The sequence below is a fragment of the Amia ocellicauda genome, chromosome 15 (genome assembly GCF_036373705.1).
Source record: "Amia ocellicauda isolate fAmiCal2 chromosome 15, fAmiCal2.hap1, whole genome shotgun sequence".
NCBI lineage: Eukaryota > Metazoa > Chordata > Actinopteri > Amiiformes > Amiidae > Amia > Amia ocellicauda.
The window spans coordinates 2,488,573-2,512,891 of record NC_089864.1 but is presented as its reverse complement, the minus strand read 5'-3'; the positions used below and the strand labels follow the sequence as shown (position 1 = coordinate 2,512,891).

The 24,319-nt window shown below is 50.9% G+C and overlaps 2 protein-coding genes across 3 annotated transcripts; both read right to left on the bottom strand.

The window, feature by feature from the left end:
* Positions 1 to 1,296: 1,296 nt before the first annotated feature.
* On the bottom strand, positions 1,297 to 14,422 carry LOC136771657 (cingulin). 2 transcript variants are annotated; one of them, XM_066724095.1, is made up of 11 exons: positions 14,240 to 14,422; positions 13,393 to 13,503; positions 9,891 to 11,203; positions 9,665 to 9,799; positions 8,368 to 8,478; positions 8,078 to 8,200; positions 4,945 to 5,082; positions 4,632 to 4,811; positions 3,774 to 3,965; positions 2,584 to 2,769; positions 1,297 to 2,498 (listed from the first exon to the last, which is right to left on the bottom strand). In XM_066724095.1, exons 3-11 carry the CDS (start codon positions 11,127 to 11,129, stop codon positions 2,394 to 2,396), a joined length of 2,409 nt encoding a protein of 802 aa, XP_066580192.1. In that variant the 5' UTR covers positions 11,130 to 11,203; positions 13,393 to 13,503; positions 14,240 to 14,422; the 3' UTR covers positions 1,297 to 2,393. The 2 variants fall into 2 exon arrangements, with proteins under 2 accessions (XP_066580192.1, XP_066580193.1); XM_066724096.1 differs by lacking the exon at positions 14,240 to 14,422 and having other exon boundaries at positions 13,393 to 14,232.
* A 1,551-nt stretch (positions 14,423 to 15,973) lies between these two features.
* ppt2b (palmitoyl-protein thioesterase 2b) lies at positions 15,974 to 23,843 on the bottom strand. Its single transcript, XM_066724735.1, has 8 exons — positions 23,376 to 23,843; positions 21,318 to 21,471; positions 21,132 to 21,227; positions 20,797 to 20,904; positions 20,595 to 20,678; positions 20,205 to 20,289; positions 19,999 to 20,053; positions 15,974 to 18,538 (listed from the first exon to the last, which is right to left on the bottom strand). The coding sequence occupies exons 1-8, from the start codon at positions 23,553 to 23,555 to the stop codon at positions 18,395 to 18,397; spliced, it is 906 nt and encodes a 301-aa protein (XP_066580832.1). The 5' UTR covers positions 23,556 to 23,843; the 3' UTR covers positions 15,974 to 18,394.
* Between the last annotated feature and the right edge of the window lie 476 nt (positions 23,844 to 24,319).

Here is a 24,319-nt window from a genome sequence, read left to right as displayed (position 1 = left end):
TATCCTCAAAGGATGAGGAAATGGAAATAAGTTCATTTCAGGAATGCATCTCTCCACACTGAATATTCATAGGAAAATGTTTACTAACGTCCTGCCTGTGCGCAACACGCAGCGCTGTATACTGTACTATTACTGTACTATTACTGTACTGCACTGGTGCTGCTGGAGCTGTATAGGACCGCTTCATGTCAGTGTGCATTTAAATACGCAGCACACTTGACAAAGGACAATACAGAAGCACAGAGACACATGTTAGCTGATGCCACTCTCGGTATGGTGCAGGTCCTGGTGATCTCGCATGCCAGTGCCACTCCCTGTGATTTCTGCTGCGACAGACGATTTCTTGAATGGTGATAGTAAAGCGACCCTTGCTAAATTCGCTTTGCGTTCTCCTTGTAATTTGCTTCAATCTTAGCTTAAACAATCAATTCTCCAAAAACCGTCTGCCCCGGACAGTGCCCCCGGACCCCCCGGGCATATACAGGCGTTGTGACAAACTCAGCTACTTCGTCACAATGAGCTGCCTAGCGAAAGTACGCATGCGCAGTGAACACGCCCATACATGTGTTGGTAATAATTATGTACATTTAAAATGATTTTGACCGTGTAATGTCATAGTGACCAAGTTGCTATTACCCATAGATGACAGGATGAGATGCATAGGGTTTGAAAGCTTCTAGTACAGTCCCTTCTGTCCGACAGGATGAGCTGCCTCGGATTTTAAGTGTTAAAATACAGTAATCGTGTTGAAAAACAGCTGGTAGCCCATTCAGACAGGTGCTTTATGTGTGACAGGATAAGCTGACTCATATTTTCAGTCGGGGCAACTCATTTCAACCGGTAACCCGTTGTTTTCAGACACCGGGCAGCTCATCCTGGTAGGGAAGCGCAGTTTGTCAGGACACCCTTTGTAATAACGCCCCCTTCTGCCCCCGAAAAAGCGTGTATTGTTTTACATTTGGCGTCCCTAGTGCCATGATATGAAGTCAATTTGGCGAGTATTTCAATCTCTATTTTTAACTGGACTCGTATGCATGGCGTGTTATTTAAGACAAGGATGGGCAGACCGCTGCTGTCTGAGCTACAGTGTACAGACAGGGATACTCGCCGCAAGATCATTCTCAGAAATCCGGACATGTGCTCATTATCTTACAGCAAACTGGCTGAGCACCGTTTCCTTTCTTTACACCTGCGGTGAGATGTTTTTCTGTTTCTCTAAAAATTAAATCTCACCTAGTTTTTCCGTTTTAAAATCATTTCTGAACCTCTGAAAGACAGACAGACAGACGCAGAGCAGGGATTCTGTACAGCTTTATAATAACAGGAACAGGAAAGATTCAAAGTATATAAAAATAAGTCTTAACCCCACCCCCCAGAAAAGATACCTCACTCGGACATGCGTTTCCCCTGGCAGTCACAATCATAACCTTAGCTTATATATTATTATTTTTCTTTTGTAAAGAGAGATTATGGCTTTAAAATAAAGGTTATGCATTGAGTGCATTGTGGGAGATATTCAGCCCTGTAACACCCCAGGCACACCCCACCGCCCCTTGTGCAAGAATTACCATGCAGCTCAATCATTTAAATACAGTACACTGGACCCTAGACACCGCCCCTGTAAGACCCTCCCCCGTATCGTCACTACTCTATCACACTAGAAACTAACTGTGTCCCAGAGACCCCAAGAGCAGGAGGTCAGCACAGAGAAATGTGTGTGTGTGTGAGAGACAGAGAGAGGGTGTGTGTGTGTGTGTGTGTGTGTGTGTGTGTGTGTGTGTGTGTGTGTGTGTGTGTGTGTATGTGTGTGAATGCAGTATTAATCGTCCCCAGGGGATGTATTTGGCAGCAGCTCTCTCACACACCCACAGTCAGGATCAGTGTGCAGTGGACTGGGAGTTTTCCAGAGTCAGTATTTGGCAGCTACAGTAGAGACTCAGAGACAGTGAGTGACAAGATAAATACTGACATCACTGACTGACACCTTTCAGCAACGTCACCCCCCGTCACCACACCCGTCCCCAGTCCCCGATTCTCTCTGACATTCATCCAGTTCACTCACAGAGGGGACGGGGGAGGGGGGCCTCCCTGTATAAACTGGCAGATACAGGAGGCATCTCATATTAGCTCATCCAGATCCAACGCCCCCCGACCTTGTCTTTGGCAGAGCTGTGGCCGTGACTCTGACTGTCTCTCTGTCTGGGATTGGTTATCCACCCTCCCGGCAGTGAGGGAGTCTATAGGAAGTGGACCTATTCCAGTATTATGCTCTATTGTAAGTCTAGTGCTAGGCAATGTCTCTGTCTGTAAGGCAGTTATACAGTTGTGTTGTCTCCCAGTCTCTCTGTCTCTCTGTAAGGCAGTTGTACAGTTGTGTTGTCTCCCAGTCTCGGTCACAGGGTGTGTTTGAGGGCAGTGCGGGGCTCCTGCAGGGTCAGCAGGCTGTGCTGCAGGTCGCTCAGCAGCCGCTCCCTCTCCTCCGAGTCACTCAGGACTTGCTGTAGAGAGAGGGGGGGGGGGTGTTATTGTTGTTATAGTTGTTCTTATTGCTGTGCCAGTCGTTCTGCAGGACTCTGCGCTGACCTGTATGAGCTTGTCTCGTTTCTCCAGGCTCTCCCTCAACACTCGCTCCTCTCGCTCTCTCTCCTCCCTCTCGCTGCGCCACTCCCTCTCCCTCTCTCTGCCCTCGCTCTCCCTCTCCCTCAGCTGCCTGCGGGCCTCCCCCAGCTGAGCCCAGACTGAGGACACCGCCTGACCGTCACTCGGCACCTGGGGAGGGAGGGAGAGAGAGAGAGTTGGAACATACAGGGCTGTTCTCCTCTACTTCTGGTAGGGAAGGTAAAGACCCTGTGTTGGTTAGGGATGTAAATCCATCAGACACAGTGATTCTGTAGAGACCCAGTGCCATGCAGATGTGCCACGGACTGCCCCTCAGGGTGCTGGGGGTCATATGAATCAGCATGCCTGTGCTCCCGTGAGGCCTGATGTCTGACAGACAGAATGCAGGTCATCAGTTATTAATCTGCTCTCAAAAGGAAACGTTGCTGGAACAGTGTCTTGGAATTACGTTACATGACAGCGTTGCCCAGTAAATGTGTTTTCCCAGTGTTTTTTTACCACCAATATTTCACATCATCCCAGCATAACACACAGGACACTAAACACATATTGTTACATTGCGCCATCAATTCTGAAATGAGAACGCGTCTCCTAGACTAACCATCACACACTTCAGAAAAGCTCGCCTGACTGAAGACAACTTCACTAAATGGCTTTTTTTTTATCAGAGAAAAAGCGTGCTTGTTCTGGCCCTGCTGGACCTGGGCCCTGGGAGTCAATCTGGACAAGACCAATCTGGACAAGACCAGAGTTATGGTTTTCTAGAAGAAAGCCAGATCTCAGGGACACAGACAACCCTGGACAACAGCCCCCCGGAGCTCTGCACCAGCTATAGCTACCTGGGCCTGGTCATTAGCCTCTCTGGGAGCTTCACCTGGGCTGTGAATGCATGGAGAGATAAACACACAGGGCTTTCTATGCCATAAAGAATGGGCTCTACAGAATTAAACCTCAAATAAGAACTTGAATTTTTGACATTTGACAAACATCTCCTGCAGGTTCGCAAAAGCACAGCCAACAGCGCCTGCAGAGTCGAGCCGGTAGCCCTTACTGCACTCCATACAGAGGCGAGCGCTGAAAGAAAGGTTACTACAGTACAGAGACAGAGGACTCTGCAGTACGTTGTCCCAGCTCTGCCCGCTGTCCCTCGGTACCTGTATAGTGGCCATGGTGTCGTCCAGCACGGCGGAGAGCTGTTCCACCTCCTGCCACCTGGCCTCGCTCTTCTCCTTCTGCTCCCTCAGCAGGCGCTCCAGCAGGGCCTCCTTCTCCTGCAGCCGCCCAGCCAGCTGGCCCTCCGCCCCGCTCCCCTCCACGCCCAGACCCATCACTGACTGGGACAGCGCCTGGGGGAGCGGGGGGGTGGGGAGACAGGAACGGGACAGGACTGCTCAGAAAAAACAGCCGACGCGAAATTAAGTCATTGACAGACCCGCGTCAGCCAGCACAAGAGGAGTCGAATGGGTTTTACAGAATCATACAAGCGCACACTGAACACCCCTGAGCATCACTTCCATGCCTCTTGACTCCGCTCACCAACTCAACACTTTCAACAAAACCTCCTCCTGTTTGGGCTGCAGCTTCCCACTTGCTCCATCCACAAAAGTCTTATGAAAGTTGGTGACAGGTGGCAGTATCTTCTCTTTTATGAGTCACTCTGCATTAAAACCATATGTATACAATGTTAATGTATAAAATGCCACTTCTCAATCTATAGACAGATTGAAGCCACATCCCACCAGTGCGGTGCTGGCGTTAGTGGCGGCCATGTTGTGCCCTCTGGTGGCAAGGCTGTGGATGTGTAGCTGGGCTCTGTTCTCAAGAGCCAACACAATGCATGACCTCTGACCTCTGACCTCTGCTGGTCTTGGGGAGAGGGTTCAGTTTTTTTTTACATATCTTGCACTCTCTCTCACTCTCTCTCCCTGTCTGTCAATCCACCCATTTATCTCTACCCATCTATTGATTAAATAATCCACCCATCATCTCTCCCCCTCTCCTCTCTCTAGTACCTGCACGTCTTTCTGGCTGGTGCTGAGCGCCCCCTGCAGGCTGCCGACGAGGGCGTCTCTGTCCTTCAGCAGAGAGCGGTGCAGGCTGTCTCTGAGGCGCCAGGCCTCCCTCTCTCTCTCCGCCGCCCTCCCTCGCTCCTCCAGCGCCTGGGTCAGCCGGGACAGCTCGGCACGCAGCTCCTGCACACACACATAGACACACTGAGACTGGGCCGGGCTGGACCGCAATGCTCTATACGGTTATATCGTGCTGTTCTGTATTATGCACAGTCAGGGTGTGTTACAGTCTGAAAGTGTTGAGAGAGAGACTGACCGCGATGGTGTCCAGGTTGCTGTGCAGCACTGTGTTGAGGCGGCTCAGGTCTCTGTCCTTCTCCCGGTTGGCTCGACGCAGAGACTCCAGCTCCTGATCCCGCTGCCTCAACTCACTGAGCTGACTGTCCACAGCGTTCTGTAACACACACACACACTGAGGTGACTGTCCACAGCGCTCTGTAACACACACACACACACACACACACACACACACTGAGGTGACTGTCCACAGCGCTCTGTAACACACACACACACACACACACACACACACACTGAGGTGACTGTCCACAGCGCTCTGTAACACACACACACACACACACACACACACACACTGAGGTGACTGTCCACAGCGCTCTGTAACACACACACACACACACACACACACACACACACACACTGAGGTGACTGTCCACAGAGCTCTGTAACACACACACACACACTCACTGAGGTGACTGTCCACAGAGCTCTGTAACACACACACACACACTCACTGAGGTGACTGTCCACAGCGCTCTGTAACACACACACACACACTCACTGAGGTGACTGTCCACAGCGCTCTGTAACACACACACACACACACACACACACACACACACACACTGAGGTGACTGTCCACAGAGCTCTGTAACACACACACACACACACACACACACACACTGAGGTGACTGTCCACTGTGCTCTGTAACACACACACACACACACACACACACACACACAGACACTGAGGTGACTGTCCACAGCGCTCTGTAACACACACACACACACTCACTGAGGTGACTGTCCACAGCGCTCTGTAACACACACACACACACACACACACACACACACACACTCACACACACACACACACACACTCACTGAGGTGACTGTCCACAGCGCTCTGTAACACACACACACACACACAGACACTGAGGTGACTGTCCACTGCGCTCTGTAACACACATACACACACACACACACTCACTGAGGTGACTGTCCACAGCGCTCTGTAACACACACACACACACACACACACACACACACACACACTGAGGTGACTGTCCACAGAGCTCTGTAACACACACACACACACACACACACACACACACACACACACTGAGGTGACTGTCCACAGAGCTCTGTAACACACACACACACACACACACACTGAGGTGACTGTCCACAGAGCTCTGTAACACACACACACACACACACACACACTGAGGTGACTGTCCACAGCGCTCTGTAACACACACACACACACACTCGCTGAGGTGACTGTCCACAGCGCTCTGTAACACACACACACACTGAGGTGACTGTCCACAGCGCTCTGTAACACACACACACACACACACACACTGAGGTGACTGTCCACAGCGCTCTGTAACACACACACACACTGAGGTGACTGTCCACAGCGCTCTGTAACACACACACACACACACTGAGGTGACTGTCCACAGCGCTCTGTAACACACACACACACACACTCACTGAGGTGACTGTCCACAGCGCTCTGTAACACACACACACACTGAGGTGACTGTCCACAGCGCTCTGTAACACACACACACACACACACACACTGAGGTGACTGTCCACAGCGCTCTGTAACACACACACACACTGAGGTGACTGTCCACAGCGCTCTGTAACACACACACACACACACTGAGGTGACTGTCCACAGCGCTCTGTAACACACACACACACACACACACACACACACTGAGGTGACTGTCCACAGCGCTCTGTAACACACACACACACACACACACACACACACACTGAGGTGACTGTCCACAGCGCTCTGTAACACACACACACACACACACACACACACACACACACTGAGGTGACTGTCCACAGCGCTCTGTAACACACACACACACACACACACTGAGGTGACTGTCCACAGCGCTCTGTAACACACACACACACACACACACACACACACACACACACACTGAGGTGACTGTCCACAGCGCTCTGTAACACACACACACACACACTGAGGTGACTGTCCACAGCGCTCTGTAACACACACACACACACACACACACACTGAGGCGACTGTCCACAGCGCTCTGTAACACACACACTCACTGAGGTGACTGTCCACAGCACTCTGTAACACACACACACACACACTGAGGTGACTGTCCACAGCGCTCTGTAACACACACACACACACACACACACACACACACACACTGAGGTGACTGTCCACAGAGCTCTGTAACACACACACACACACACACACACACACTGAGGTGACTGTCCACAGAGCTCTGTAACACACACACACACACACACACACACACACTGAGGTGACTGTCCACAGCGCTCTGTAACACACACACACACACACTCACTGAGGTGACTGTCCACAGCGCTCTGTAACACACACACACACACACACACACACACTGAGGTGACTGTCCACAGCGCTCTGTAACACACACACACACACACACACTGAGGTGACTGTCCACAGCGCTCTGTAACACACACACACACACACACACACACACACACACACACACTGAGGTGACTGTCCACAGAGCTCTGTAACACACACACACACACACACACACACACTGAGGTGACTGTCCACTGTGCTCTGTAACACACACACACACACACACACACACACACACACACACAGACACTGAGGTGACTGTCCACAGCGCTCTGTAACACACACACACACACTCACTGAGGTGACTGTCCACAGCGCTCTGTAACACACACACACACACACACACACACACACACACAGACACTGAGGTGACTGTCCACTGCGCTCTGTAACACACATACACACACACACACACTCACTGAGGTGACTGTCCACAGCGCTCTGTAACACACACACACACACACACACACACACACACACACACACACTGAGGTGACTGTCCACAGAGCTCTGTAACACACACACACACACACACACACACACACACACACACACACACACTGAGGTGACTGTCCACAGCGCTCTGTAACACACACACACACACACACACACACTGAGGTGACTGTCCACAGCGCTCTGCAACACACACACACACACACACACACTGAGGTGACTATCCACTGCGTGTGTGTCGGTGTTGTGTGCGTTGGCGTTTACTCCTCACCTCCACAGCCAGCTCCCTGTCCTTCAGTCTGGCCTGCAGCTTGTCAATCAGGAGGGCCTGGGCGTCACTGTCCTTCCCCACAGCCCCGCCCACACACAGCTTCCTCAGCACACTGATACAGTCCTGCATGGAGAGGGAGGGAGGGAGAGAGAGATGCCAGGTTTAATATGCCAGGTAAACATACTTGTATACACAAATGTGGGTTACTACTGCACACACTTCAACAGGTTAATAAGACATTCACAGATGCACTCGTACTGACTCACACACCCCCGCCCCCTCATCCTCACCTGGATGACCTGCTCCTTGCAGCGCAGGCTCTGTCCCAGCCTGACCATCAGCTGATCCGAGCTCCCCACTGGCTGAGCACTGCCCTCTGAGGGGCCATCAGTCACTGTGGCCTGGGACACACAGAGAGACAGAGACAGCATGAGACAGACAGATAGACACACAGAGAGACAGAGACAGAGTGAGACACACAGAGAGTGAGACACAAAGACAGCATGAGACAGACACACAGAAGGACAGAGACAGAGTGAGACACAGCGAGAGACGAAAGGGCAGAGACAGGATGCAGATCCAGACATAGACAGTGAGGGCACACACGGGCACACGGAGGGCCGCTACATGTGAAGTCTGCAACACTCCAGCAGGTGTAATTCAATTCTGAGGAGACGCTCCCACGCAGGGCAGGTTATAAACCATGCACAGTTCACCCCTGCCACCAGTGAAGCTCAGAGTCCCTGCGGACCCCAAGATTAGGGAGAAAAACTAAAGCTTCTGCCTCCACAACACTGACTGCAAACACTCATCGGATCACAGGCATTGAGGAAAAGGAGGAGGATTTGGGTGCAGCACAGAAGGTCTTCCAGCAGAGGGCAGCAGTAACAAAGCTGGAATCATACATGTGCTAGTGCTGTGTATCGGAGAGACCATGGAGAGAGCGGATACAGACTAAAAACATCCGCAGCTGATACGGGTCATTTAACTATCAGATTAAATTAGTAAGGCAAGGCTTGGACTGCCATCAAACTTCAGTTGATATTTAAGTTAAATTAACTATAAATCTATAAACCGTATAATTAATTATAAAGTAAATCATAAACAACTAGAGCAGTCCAGTCCAGTAGTACCACAGTAGAGCAGTCCAGTCCAGTCCAGTCCAGTCCAGTCTAATCCGGTCCAGTCCAGTAGTACCACAGTAGAGCAGTCCAGTACAGTCTGGCCCAGCCCTCACCATCAGTGTGAAGGGGTTAACAGGCTGTGCTCAGCTGACACGCTCGTTAACATTCCTTAACGAGCGACTCCTGAGCCCCAGGGCACATTCCTGCTGTGGGCGGGACATGCTGGGCAGAGACGCTCCCACACCTGCCCTGCGCCCTGCAGTACAGAACACCTGTCCTGCAGTTCTGAACACCTGCCCTGCTGCACTGAACACGACTCAACACCCGCTCTTAAAACACTGCTGGAGTGGGAGTGGAGTGGAGTGAGACTGCAGTACTGTACTGCCCTACACTGTAGTTTACTAACAGCAGCCAATCACAGGCTCCCTCCTCCGCCACTCTGACCACACACCCCCAAGCCTACCTTGACCACGCCCTCTGTCAGTGTGGCCACGCCCCTCTGCTGGGCCTGCAGGGTCCTGATCTGGGCCTGCGCCTGATCCAGCTGCCCTCTCAGCTGCCTCACTGCGTTGTGCATGTGCTGCCGCCCCGCGCTCCTCTGCACAGCGGGCGAGACGGAGGAGGAGTTAGAGCCAGCGCACAAACACACGACACACACAACACGCCGCACACAAGACCCTCTCCCTCACCTCTCTGTGCAGCGGCAGGTACTCGTCTCCCAGCTCGGTCAGCACATCCCTCTCTTCTCCCTCCGTGCCGTTACTCCTCCCCTCCTCCTCTCCAAACTCCAGCTCCCGCACCAGCGCTGCCACCCCACCCCCTCTCTGGGACGGACCGACTCTCACAGGGATCCTGCTCCCGGCCGGGGTCCGCACCGGGCTGGACCGGACCCTCCTCAGGCGGCTCAGCACGTCCGTCAGGTCGAGTGACTCGGGTTCCGGCCAGTCGAAAGGGTCCGGCCCGCCCAGCGAGTCCAGCGACAGGAGGGAGGCGGAGCGGGAGGCCGGGCCGGAGATCAGGGACTGGCTGGAGCCGCGGAGGGAGGAGCCCAGGGAGCCCTGCCCGGCCCCGCCCAGCGTGGAGGAGGAGGAGCAGGAGGAGCCGGAGCCGTGCCGGGCGGAGGGGCCCAGCCAGTCCAGGGGCATGCTGCGGGACTTGTCTCGGGAGAGGGCCAGCGGCGCGGCTGGGCGGGGCAGCCGGCGGGGCAGGCCCACCACGGACTCGTAGGCTGAGTCGGTCACGCGCAGGGAGTCGCAGCCCTCGCAGCCTTTCCGCCCGCCGCAGCCGCCCCGGCAGCCCCGCGCCTCCCGGCAGGAGCTCCACCTCTCTGACCAGCACTCGAACTCCGACAGCGCCATGTTGTCCCGCAGCAGCTGCCTGTAGGCCCCGCTGGCTCCCTCCCCCTGCCCGTCCTCCTCCCCGGACCCCCCGGCGTGGCCCCTCGGGTCCTGGGGGTGGCGCTGCGCATAGACCCCGGCCAGCCAGCGCCCCAGCGCGTCCCTCTCCTGCTCCAGGCGGCGCAGCTTGTCGGAGGAGAGCGCGCGCACCCGGGCGATCACCGCGTCGAAGCGGAACACGCGCTCCAGCGCCGACACGCACTTCCCGCACAGGAACTCCCCTCGGCCGTCCCCGCGCGGCACGGCCCGGCCCAGCACGTGGGTCAGCACCGCCAGCAGGTCCATCTTGTGGCCGGGGGGGGACGGGGCGGCGGCGGAGGAGGAGGAGGAGGCGGAGGAGAGGGAGGGGGAGCACAGGGAAGGGGAGCTGCCCCAGGAGCGGCTGGAGGCCCGGGAGCGCGACAGGCCGCCATTGGGGGTCACGTTGGCCCTGTGTGGCTCCTTCTTCTGGCCCCCGAAGATCCAGCGCCTGCGGGTGCCCTTCAGGGCTGAGCCACACGCCCGGCACATGTCATTAGGCCCCGGCGGCATGGCACCAGGGATTCCGGGACTCCAGGCGTGCGTGTGAGAGAGAGAGAGAGGCTAATTGTGGGCTCTAGAAAGTTCTGCATGAAGGGGCGAGGAGAACACAGAGAGAAATTATATTATAATATGCTTTATCGATATTTCATCAGTCAGTCAAATTATTTATTTAAGGACCCCAGTGGACTGAAAATCTCTGAAAGTTTGCAGTTTGTTCATGGTGTGTGGAGAGTGTGGTGTGCATGCCTGTGTGAGTGTGGTATGTGTGTGTGGTCTGTATGTGTATGTGTGTGGGTGTGTGTGTGTGAGTGTGGTATGTGTGTGGGTGTGTGTGTGTGAGTGTGGTATGTGAGGTGTGTGTGGTGTGAGTGTGGTATGTGAGGTGTGTGTGGTGTGAGTGTGGTATGTGAGGTGTGTGTGGTGTGAGTGTGGTATGTGAGGTGTGTGTGGTGTGAGTGTGGTGTGTGTGGTGTGTGTGTGTGGGGGGGTGTATTGTGTGTGTGTGTGGGTGTGTGTATGTGTATGTGTGTGTATGTGTATGTGTGAGTATGTGTGTGTGGTATGTGGGTGTGTGTGTGTGGGTGTGAGTGTGGTGTGTGTGTGTGTGTGGTGGGTGGGTGTGTATGAGTGTGGTGTGTGTATGTGTGTGTGTGTGGGTGTGAGTGTGGTGTGTGTATGTGTGTGTGTGTGGGTGTGAGTGTGGTGTGTGTATGTGTGATTGTGGTGTGTGTGTGGTGTGTGTGAGTGTGGTATGTGAGGTGTGTGTGTATTTGTGTGTGGTGTGAGTGTGGTATGTGAGGTGTGTGTGTGAGTGTGGTATGTGAGTGTGAGTGTGGTATGTGAGGTGTGAGTGTGTGTATTTGTGTGTGGTGTGAGTGTGGTATGTGAGGTGTGAGTGTGTGTGTGTGAGTGTGAGTGTGAGTGTGTGTGTGTGTATTTGTGTGTGGTGTGAGTGTGGTATGTGAGGTGTGTGTGGTGTGAGTGTGGTATGTGAGGTGTGTGTGTGGTGTGAGTGTGGTATGTGAGGTGTGTGTGGTGTGAGTGTGGTATGTGAGGTGTGTGTGGTGTGAGTGTGTGTGTGTGAGTGTGAGTGTGTGTATTTGTGTGTGGTGTGAGTGTGGTATGTGAGGTGTGTGTGGTGTGAGTGTGGTATGTGAGGTGTGTGTGGTGTGAGTGTGGTATGTGAGGTGTGTGTGGTGTGAGTGTGGTATGTGAGGTGTGTGTGTGGTGTGAGTGTGGTATGTGAGGTGTGTGTGTGTGTGAGTGTGGTATGTGAGGTGTGTGTGGTGTGAGTGTGGTATGTGAGGTGTGTGTGGTGTGAGTGTGGTATGTGAGGTGTGTGTGTGTGTGAGTGTGGTATGTGAGGTGTGTGAGTGTGTGTATTTGTGTGTGGTGTGAGTGTGGTATGTGAGGTGTGAGTGTGTGTGTGTGAGTGTGAGTGTGAGTGTGTGTGTGTGTATTTGTGTGTGGTGTGAGTGTGGTATGTGAGGTGTGTGTGGTGTGAGTGTGGTATGTGAGGTGTGTGTGGTGTGAGTGTGGTATGTGAGGTGTGTGTGTGTGTGAGTGTGGTATGTGAGGTGTGTGTGTGTGTGAGTGTGGTATGTGAGGTGTGTGTGGTGTGAGTGTGGTATGTGAGGTGTGTGTGGTGTGAGTGTGGTATGTGAGGTGTGTGTGTGTGTGAGTGTGGTATGTGAGGTGTGTGAGTGTGTGTATTTGTGTGTGGTGTGAGTGTGGTATGTGAGGTGTGAGTGTGTGTGTGTATATGTGTGTGTGTGTGAGTGTGGTATGTGAGTGTGTGTGGTGTGAGTGTGGTATGTGAGGTGTGTGTGTGTGGTGATGTGTGATATATGTGTGTGGGTATGTGGTGTGTGAGTGTGGGTATTTGTGTGTGCCTGTTGTCAGTGTCAGTTGCCTCTCAGTTTACATAAGAAACGCAAGGGCGGGGAGAGAGAGGCCGGCCTGGCATGGTGACCGTACAGCAGAGACCAATGGTGCGAGACAGGATATGGTCGAGTGACACCGACACCAAATATTTTTATAAAATTATAGAGTGTGACACCGACACCAAAATAATTATTAAAATATATATATATATATATATATATATATATATATATATAATGAAAATAAAGAGCAGCGATGCAACTAGTTCAAATCAACACAACACTTACAGTGATTTCAAATGTTAAAAGTAACACAAGCAGATTTAAACAGTCCAGTCGACTGTCAATAACACTATCGCAATCATAAAGATAAGCCCAGATTTCCTCACCTGTGCAGTGGCTGCGTTTCCATTTGTTATGTCACGATAAACTGTCCGCAAGAGTGTCTTCCTTCTTTCCTTTGTCGTGTGATGAGACACTGGACCTGGACACAGCTGTCCCTGCAGGTGTGGACGTGTCAGGCTCTGATTGACAAACTACAGCACCATTCACACTGAAACAAGTGCCTGAACACCCTGCACTGTCTGCCACAATGCGCAGAGAAACGCACACCGAGATAACTACAGCAATAGCGACGTAATGGCAGCTTTTCTCCGAGTCGCTGTTATCAAATCACTCGACCTGCGCTACCTGCTCGGAATGCGGAACTCAGGACTGTGGTCGCCTTCGTGCAGCGCAGATCCCGCAGATCTGCGCAGCGCTGCGCTGCAGGGACGCGACCTCGCTCTCTCACGCAATGTTGCCCTCAAGTTCACAACCAACCGAAAGGTCGCTTGATCTGCAGGACAAACTGCGTGGACATGAAAACAACACAGATCGTATCGCGACAGACACGGTGTCTACATTGTCTCTGGTGGCACAAATATCGTTAAAAAGTAATAATGACAGAAATCACTTTCACTATAGCAGTGCACGGGACAGGGGGCGACGGGGAAACAGGGCATATCTGTGCACAACAGGACACACTACAGCACGACACACTACAGCACGACACACTACAGCACAGCACACTACAACACGACACACTACAGCACAGCACGACACACTACAGCACGACACACTACAGCACAGCACGACACACTACAGCACAGCACGACACACTACAGCACGACACACTACAGCACAGCACGACACACTACAGCACAGCCCGCACACACGCCGGACGTTACTACACACCTGAGACTCCCGCCCTCGGACTGCCCGCCCGCCGGCCGTCTGCTATAGTCCAGTAACAAACCACAAACTGCGGTCAAAGTAGCCGCTCTACCCCTCTATGCAGACGGATGGATGGATGGATAGACAGACAGAGAGAGAGAAAGAGAGAGAGCGACGCAGCGCAGGCAGCCGGTTTCTATTTCCTGATCTGGCAGCGGGAGGCGCACGCTTACCTGCGTGACGTCACGGCCTTACCTGCTATGGAAAACTTGAATTACATGCATAACCAATATATTTCGCAAAACATTCACATTTTATTATTATTATTATTATTATTATTATTATTATTATTATTATTATTATTATTAGGGTATTCTACAAATGACAACATGCAGAGAACTCCGCTCTGGCAATGATTTATTGAGTTCAGTGATTTTAGCTTAATACAGTAAATTATTCAAGAATATATACTGCAACAAGTACTGTCAGGTGAGGAGACACTTTTAAAATTCTAGTTCTTCTCAATTAATTACAGCTACTGTCCAGTTGTTGAGTCTTGAACTGTACTGTAATATACTGTACTGCAGGACTGTTCTGCTTATGCTTTTTTTTGTTACCTGAAATCATTCAAAATGATTGATTAATACCCAATTACAGTTCAGACAGTGTACTGCGGTGAAACAAGGCAACAATACAGTAAATTCTAGAGCAGGCCTACTGATGTTAAAGCACAGAAAGTGTGGTGTAGGCCCTACTTCCAATCTCTACCCGTGCTTGAGATTGCATAACGAGCCCAATCTGTTATTAATAAATATTTGCAAAGGCATGTTCAGTTTAATGTTCAGTCTGGGAGTTCAGTTGGGAGCCAGTGCAGTGAATTTGTGTGTCATTGCCCTCCCTTCCCAGTCCCTTTAGTGTTATTATCTTAGTTTTTTGTTGTTGTAGTGGTTCTTATACAGCGTTTCATGTTCTGCTTTTATGAGGTGAATGTGTTTGCAGGAGTATGATGGGAACTCTGTGCCCACACCTTTTGGGCAAGACCTATGAAACTAAGGGGAGTTTTCACTTCACAACGTTTCTAAAGATTCAGTTTAATAAAGAACTAACCCACACACCGGCATTGACACTAACCTGCATACTACCGTAAAAATAGGACATATTCAAGAATATATTCTGCAACAAGTACTGTCACATGAGGAGAAACTTTTCAAATTCTAGTTCTTCTCTTCTACAGCTGCTGTTCAGTTGTTGACTCTTGGACTGTAATGTTTTGCACTGTATTGTGTTTTAGTCCTGTTTGCACACGCATACCAGCGGCTATAGTTGAGGTTTTACACACACTGGGCAGTACAATGTGCAGACACACACCCAGACCTGTATCTCTCGCTCACACGTTCACACACACACACACACACAGTGGAAGAACTGGGCGTGTGCTGCGACTGAACCCACATCCTGCCCTCCCTCTCTCTCTGCTATAACACTCTCTCTCTCTGACAACACAGTCCACACACTGCAGTCTGAAAATGTACCCTCTCGGCCCTGGTCCTGCAGAGACAGTCCTGTCCAGCAGGGTCTCGGCCCTGGTCCTCAGAGACACGGTCCAGTCCAGCAGGGTCTCGGCCCTGGTCCTGAGAAGACACAGTCCAGCAGGGTCTTCTGGATACCATTCCAGCCCAACACTATTTCAATACAATATTAAATTCTTGAAACACTGATTATCCAGAGAGAAATAATTAACACAAGACATGCAGATATTTTTAAAATGTTATTTTAATAGACAAAGTTAAGAACATTCCATAATTTATTTTACATGTTTTCTTTTAATTATACAGTAATATTAACATTTTGAAGGATCATTTCCGCCTCTGGGTACAAATATGTATAAAGCACATCGGTACAGTCATATCTTTATTGCCAGGACCAAGAAAAGGGAACAGGATGTGATGTCAATTATAGGGGAACCGGAAGTGATGTCATTTATAGGGGCCCAAAGGAGGCCAGGCAGAGAACTCCCAGAGCTGTCAGTCAGACTGTGATCGGGGTGCAAGAGGAGCTGAATCCGTAACCAATCAATAAAGAGCAAAAATCACACCTTAACGAGAGCAGCGGATGACCCGAGAACCCAGGACCGATCACCGCTACAGAAGACGGCAGTCAATCAATCAATAAGCAACAAGAACAGACTGCTGTAGCTGCCCACTGCCAGCTCTCAGACCCCCTCAGTGTCTCCAGGACACCTGGGGTGGTGGGGTAAAGAGGAAGGCAGGAGTAGATAATTCTGGACAGATCAACGATGAGAGCCTCGATACAGATGTGTGAATAACAAAAGACCTAGAAGACGAGCACACAGAAGATGGGAAGACGAAATCACACACTTTACAGATGTGACGTGGAAAAGAGGAGCTGTAGCTTGAAGCCAGTGGACACATCTGGGGGGGACTTCAGCAGTGGATCGATATGGGCTGATGGTGATATCTATACATACAGGACATAGCCAGCCTGTCACAGTGGCTGCGTGGATAAGGACCCTTAGAGGGCTGAGGAGAGACCTAATCAATAATAGATTATGATCTCAGCTCCTCTGGAAGGTAGCTGTTCCTCAGCAGTGTTGGTCGCAGTCTGACTGGGAGCGGGGGGGTGGGGGTGGGTGGGCATTATAATATTACTAGTCAGATACAGTACAAAGCTACACAACCATTCCCTTCTCAAGAAACAAAAGCAACAGTAAACAATGACAATAACAATATTAAATATAATAATCATAACAATAATAATACAGATATTGGTTTTTGAGCTCACGATGACATCACCTCTGGACTGACACACCCAGGTCTCCAGTCCCCATCACCGTCACGGATCTGTGCTTTTCAACTTCAACACACTGAGCTGCATTGTTGGTTTACTCCCCCCACCCCCCCTTCCTGCTTTCTTTGTTACAGATGAATTCTGTTAATCGAACCCATCATTTCCTGATAATTGCTTAATTGGATTGCTGCCCTCAACTGTAGTGATTGAAATTGGGTTTATTTCCATCACTCCCAGTGCCGCAGCCAGAGGAGGCTCAAGCACAGTTGCCAACATCACTGGAACTACTTCAGCTCCATTGGTTTCCCTTGTCCCTCCCACTCGCCTCCCTCCGCCAGCCCCTCTCTCTCTCTCTCTCTCTCTATCTGTGTGTGTAGTGCAACAGGATGTTTGCTCACTGCCACGCAAAGCAGAGAGAGAGAGCAATAACAAACGGATAGCAGAGCAGAGAGAGAGAAAAACAAGTTACAGAGGGCAGAGAGAGGGAGGTTTAGAGTTACAGACTCAGAGAGAGAGAGAGAGAGAAGGAGAGAGAGGGAGAGAGAGGGAGAGAGAGCTAAGAGATGTATCTCAGGTTTAGAATCGATTCCATCAGTTGAACGATTAAGGTTTGAAGTAAGTGACTAAGATGTCGGCCGAGATGGAGCACACACCAGTCTTGTCAGACTAAAACTCCATTCTTGCAATCATACATATGTTCCATGTACAACAATAACAATAAAAACAATAAAAAGTAAACAATCCCTTATTTTTAAAACTACAGCTACATTAACGCTGTAATCTAGTAACAGCGCAAGAAAGGGGGGGGGGGGTGATGGAACAGCCTGCATGACCTCTGCTGGTCCCTCCTCCCCCCTCCTCTTCACGACTCCAAAATAACTGAAACCGGACAGTTAATTAAAAGCGACTGGATTCACAAACAGATTAAAAAGTAAACAAACCACAGCACACTCCTCCTCCATGTCCATCTTCCCCCCCCCACCCCCAGTCCCTGCCTCTCTCCGGGCTGAGTGCTGTTAAGGCAGTGACACTGGATCCCGGCCCTGGAGACCCGCAGTGCAGTCCAGCAGGGCCGCCCGCGTCTCCTCAGTCTGCAGGGACGGGTGAGCCGAGACGACCAGACTGGGGGGCGTCTCTCCAGGACCAGGGCTGAGTGTCTGTGTGTGTCTGAGTGCGTGTGTGTCTGAGTGCGTGTGTGTCTGAGTGCGTGTGTGTCTGAGTGCGTGTGTGTCTGAGTGCGTGTGTGTGTGAGAGTATGTATGCGAGCCAGCGCTTGATGCAGTCCCTATACACTGTGCTGTTGGGAGTGTGTGTATGTTGGAGTGTGTCTGTATGTGTGTGTGTGTGTGTGTGTGTGTTTGTGTTTGTCTATGTGAGCCAGCGGTCAATGCAGGCCCTGTACACCGTGCTGTTGGAGTGCCACTTGGTGTGCTGGACGCCCTCGAAGACACACACCACCAAGTCCCCCCGCGCCTGCAGGGAGCGCAGGCCGAACCAGTCCTTCACATACACCTGGGGGGGTAATATAAAGGCATGTGAAGAAACCAGTGCAATGATTCATCTTAACTGAAATGACTGGCCATTAGAAATACTGGTCAGCACGATAAGGTTTTGCTGACTACTTCTTTTCTCAGGGTTCGTTTGTGGTTTTTCTGTTTACTAAAGATAATGGATGCTTCTGTTTTTCAGTTTCTAACTTATAACTGATATGTACACTCTTTCTGTGACGGGAGCTGCCTGAGGGCCATGATGCCCGGCCCACGACTTCCCCACTTCATTAAAGAAAGGTTCTACAGCAAGATTTAAAACAAGGATAATAATATTTCCTGGAGAAACTTTGCATGTGAAAGTATGTTTGAGTATAATAAGCAGTACGTTTCACTGTACATGTAGTAGTGTAGTAAGTACAAGATACTACAGTATACTATAGTATAAAAGTAATACGGTATAAAACATTATAGAACTTGTTGTGATGTATTATCGTTATTACTATAGTACAAGGGTCTACAGTAGACCCATATTCCATATAGTAGTGAAATATATAATATTAATTGGTACTAAAGTGCTGTATAAACAAGTTTAATGTAGTATAATTATTAGTAGTAGAAGTGGAATAATTATTAGTTTAATACAGTATTACATGTAATATAGTACAAGTGGAATATGTAATCTATAATACAGTATTTTATTAATTGAATGTAGTACAGCTTAATTATGATTAGCAGTATAGGTGGTAGAAGTATTAGTATCATGCGGTCTTATAAGGGGAAAAGATATGACAAATACTTCAAAAAAAGCATGTTTACATTGTGGTGAAATCATACAAAACACACGATTAGGCCTATAGGAAATTATCTGAGGTATGTACTGTATTTGTCTGACATTTCCTAGCACACAGTTGTGATAAGAGTGAATATATTGTATGATAACACAATCGGTACTAAAGTCCTGTTTATACAAATGTAATGTAATATACCACTACTACTACTAATTTTAACTATTAGTATAATACTGTATTATAAGCAGAAATCAAATAATATACAATACGAGGTCCGCAATGGGAAATCCCAGAACAACCCAGAAATGCGGACAGAACTGCAGAGAGGCGGAATCGAACTGTGGGAACCGTGACCGCTGATTGGACGGTCATTTGCAGAACCAACGCTGATTGGCTGCTGACCGTACAGCTTGGACTGTCTCTTTGTGAGAATGCGTTCCACCATTGAAGTCAATAGGACTTTTGGGGATTTCAGTAAATATCGATCCTAGCCATACAGAATGCACAAGCAACCTGAACAGTATGAGTGTGTGAAGTGTGTTTGAGGTTTGCGTACTGTAAGAACTGTAGGAGCAGCAATCCAGACGAACGGAAGAATAATACAGATTTTGTAAGAGAACAGGACTACATGCAGACTAATAATGAGGCATTAAAATGAAGATTGAGATTGTAGTGACCGGACTGACACACTCACCTCCTGCTCCTTCATCTCCACCACGGTCTCGTTCTCATTGTAGAAGCCAAAGTGACTGAGAGGAGAGACAGAGAGAGAGAGAGAGGGGTTAATACGGACTGACCGCACACCACCGTACACCAACACCGTGCTGGTAGAGGGACAGGGAGACTGGCAGGTTCAGACGGTAGGACAGACGGTCCTCGGGGTGTCAGCACGTCAGTCACCTGGACTGCCAGGGGGTGATGACGCCATCGTCTGGTCCCCCGATCAACACCAGTTTCTTGATGCGCAGGAAATTCTTCTTCCAGGCTGAAGACGGAGAGAGGGAGTAAAACAGTACGTGAGCACTGACTGCACACTACAACACTTTCTACCTCTCCAGTGTTAGAGAGGGAGAGGGAGGTAAAGAAAAAAAACTGGAAGAGAGAAAGAGGAACAGGCCGAGACACTGAGAAACTAGAGGGAGATGTAGAAGGAGAGCGCACTGGGATAGAGCGAGGGAGGTGCACTGGGACAGAGCGTGCAAGGGACAGCAAGGGAGACGCAGCAGGACACAGTGCGAGGGACAGAGGGAGGGAGACGAAGCGGGACAGAGCGAGATTCAGGGACAGTACCTGTGGAGTTGGGGTTGGCCCTCTCACTGTTGACCACAGCCAGGAATTCACTGCTGTTCAGATACAGGTCTCTGTGGTGAGGGTCTGACCCAGGAGAGAGAGAGAGAGAGATTAGCGACACTAAAACACTAGATATCCGTCAACTGGTCTATTTTGACCCTTGCTTCTTGACAAACCAGCTCCCTCCCTCCCCATCTCTCACCGTTCCAGTAGTTGCAGATGGACACTCTCTGGCCGACCGCAGTGTAGCACAGGTGGAACAGGTTGGCCTTCATAAAGTGGGGGAAGACATACTTCAGGTAGTCCGTATCTGGCAATCGATAACCCATAATCAATAACCGCCACGACAGACCGATAACAGCAGTACACATCATTATTACTCATCTCACTCAGAGACTCCTGATCTGACCTCCCTTGGGAACTCTACAGCAGTATTAAATGCTTTCTGTAGGGTGTGTGTGTGTGGAGCACTCGCGGAGAGACGGAGAGACTGAGTGAGGGAGTGAGGGATGGCGGAGGGAAGGAGGTAGGACTCACCTCCATACTGGCCAGCCTGCGGGGAGGAGAGAGAGATGAAGGAGTCAACGTTGTGATCGGGCAGAGTGGAGAGGATCCCACGACACACCAGCCCTCCTGAGAGAGAGAGAGGATAGTCAGGGTCTCAGTACAGCACATTCAGTGTGTTACACAGTGAATAGCGGGGGAGGAGGGCGTCAGTGTTACCCTGCGAGTAGCAGATGAGGTGCAGCCCATCGGCAGCGTTCTGCATGATGGGGTACAGCGCCTCCTTGAACCCCTCCACCTGCTTCCACAAAGGCTGCAGGCTGGCACTGCGGTCAAACAGGTCCAGCACCGTCACGTTGGTGCCCGGGTGAGACTGGCAGAGACGGGGAGAAGGAGAGAGGGTCAGTGCAGTATAGACACTGGCTGACTGGACACTGCAGGACATCAACAGAGAGAGAGAGAGAGGGTTGCTACAGTACAGACACTGACTAGACACTACAGTACGTCAGCAGAGGGAGAGATAATGCAGCACAGACACACTGACTGACTGTATGGATACAGTATTAACAGAGAGAGGGAGGGAGAGATGAGAGAGGGGGTTATTACAGTGTAGAGACGGAGGAGAGATGACGGTGTAGACACCCTGACTGGACTCTATACTACATCAACAGAGAGAAGGGATAGAATAAAGGAGGGGGGAGAAGGAAAGGAGAAGAATGGCTTCGTCAGGGTCAGAAGTAGAGCAGAACAGTTCTGTGGAAAATACAGTCAGGCCACCGTGACTGGAAAAAACAGACACTGACGCACTGAGGGTGAGACACTGACGCACTGAGGGTGAGACGCAGTGACACAGACAGCTGTTACAGAGGCAGTCAATGCATTGGGACGGTGGAAATTGACAATAAGAGGCAGAAGTGGGGGGGGAGAGGGAGCTGCTGCGTTTCAAAGCGTAAATGAAACTGGAGCACGAGAGCTGCTGAGCGTCAAACACGCCGACCACTGACACCGTGACCACCTGCCTGCCTGACTGACGGTCTCGCTCTCAGTTTCTCTCCCTGCACACTGACTGTAGGTCTCTCTATCATCATCATCAATAATAAACATAGTTGCCAGCAGACAGGAGTTGGAAGAGAAAAAATAGACAGGTGAGAAAGGAGAAAAGAAAGAGGAAAGACCAGAGCAAAAGGAGAAGAGAAAAGACGGGGGGAGAGTGGTTTCGGATCCTATTTCTCAGCGTTACTACCTGTTGTGAATTTCCACGCTGCTGTAACTGTGCTGTGCTGTATGGGTGTTTGGGTGTGACAGTGAGTGTGTGTGTGTTCAGAGAGACCTTATATGAACATAAATGATTGACAGGGCTGCCTGTATCAGCTCCCCCACCCCCACATCTCCTCGGAGGCACATGACTGGAGCTGCTGACTACCAGGCAGGCCAATGTGCAGCTCCAGTCTGGACCAGCCCCCCATCCCCCTCTCCAGCTCACCACACAGCCGGGACTCGCACTGTGCCGAGCGTTACAGCACAGGGAGGCTGTGGAGTTACAATCACAGCACAACATGTGCCTTGTGAAAGGGGTTAGTGGAGCAGCCACAATCACACTGACACACCAGGGACAGAGAGACACAGTGAGAGAGAGAGGAGGGGATTGAGGGACAGGGACAGGAAAGGGGGATGGGGGGGAAGAAGAGAAAGGGGGGAGATCCAGAGGATAGGAAAGCAAGGTCTGAAGATCCTATATATACGTGAGTGACGCAACAGGTTGAAAGACCGAAAGAAGTACAAGAAATTGAAAACAGCTAAAAAGAGAGAAATACCTCAGGAAATACTGCACAACAGGAGGACAGAAAGGGAAGTCCAGCCACTACCGGCCCATCAGAAACAACATCGACCCCCCATGTCTGCACCAACAGAGACTCCCACAAACAAGCAACTGCTACCCCCGAGCGGTTACACAACCCCTGCACCCCCACTCTGTCTCCCTCTCCATCCTCACACCGCCTGCAGCCCGGCTCCCGGTCCCGTCCCGCAAGGTCCCGTCCCGCCGACGGCACCAGGACTGGCAGGAGACGCAACACTTCTGCCCGTCTCTCTCTCTGCTGAACCCGCTTCACTGCTGCTGCTGCTGCTGCTGCGGAGACGAGCGAGAACACGTCCTCCGGTCCCCCCCGGTGCTCCTCTCTCTACCCTGGGTCACCCCGTCGCCATCCCTCCATCCCTCCATCCTCTGCCCCCGCCTCTGTGCGCCTGTACCCCTTCCTCCTGCGCCCCCCGCCTCACCTGGTTGATGAACGCCAGCAGGTTCTGGAAGTCGCTGGAGCTGTCGAACAGGCCGTGCACGATCACCACCGGCTTGTAGCCCAGCGCCGCTGCCCACAGACAGGCGCCCAGCAGCGGCCACAGCCAGCTCTCCGCCCCGCCGCCCCGAGCCCTGGGGCTGAGCTGCCACCGCCGCGGCATCTCGCAGAAGAGGCTGAGTGAGGGTGCATACACCGGCGCAGCGGCGCACAGACAGTCGGTAAAACACTAAAAAAGAACTCCAATATGACTTAAAAAATATTTAAAAGAAAATGCAATAATAAAAACAAACAATGCACTATATACTTCTATTATTCTGGAGCCGATAGCCTCACTTTCCCTTCTCTTTAAAACCAAAACACCAGAACAACAGCCCGGCTCGGGGTCTTCAGGGGGCGGCAGTGCGCGTGTGCTCGGCGGAGCCGCTCTGCGTTCTAATTTGGAACTCCGCGTTCTGTTTGTTTGTTCTCCTCAGCCTGCACGCCGCGACGTCATTTCCGCCGCTCTCTGGCAACCGCGGAAATCATCTCTCGCTCCGGCGCGTTCCTCGAGCTCTCACAGCCGTGACGTCACCAGACCACATCTTCACACCCTATACTTTAAAGCCTAGAATATAACTTACACATCTCCAACACATTTAGGATTCATTCGTTTTTTGCAAAAGGTTTTATTATATTTGTTTACCCCACACAACTTGAATTGTGCTGGCCAAAGTCTACTTTCACAAGTACAACATCTCCATTTCTTTTAGTATGTTTAAAGGAGGTGGACAGACATCTCTGCTTCTGCCTACCAACAAACTATCTAAAAATCTTAGAGATCATTTAACTTACCTACAAACACAAACCCACCCACGTGTGGCAACACGATTCGTTAGACTTCTTGAACCTGTCGACCAGCAAAATCAACAAAGTCTATGCAATGCA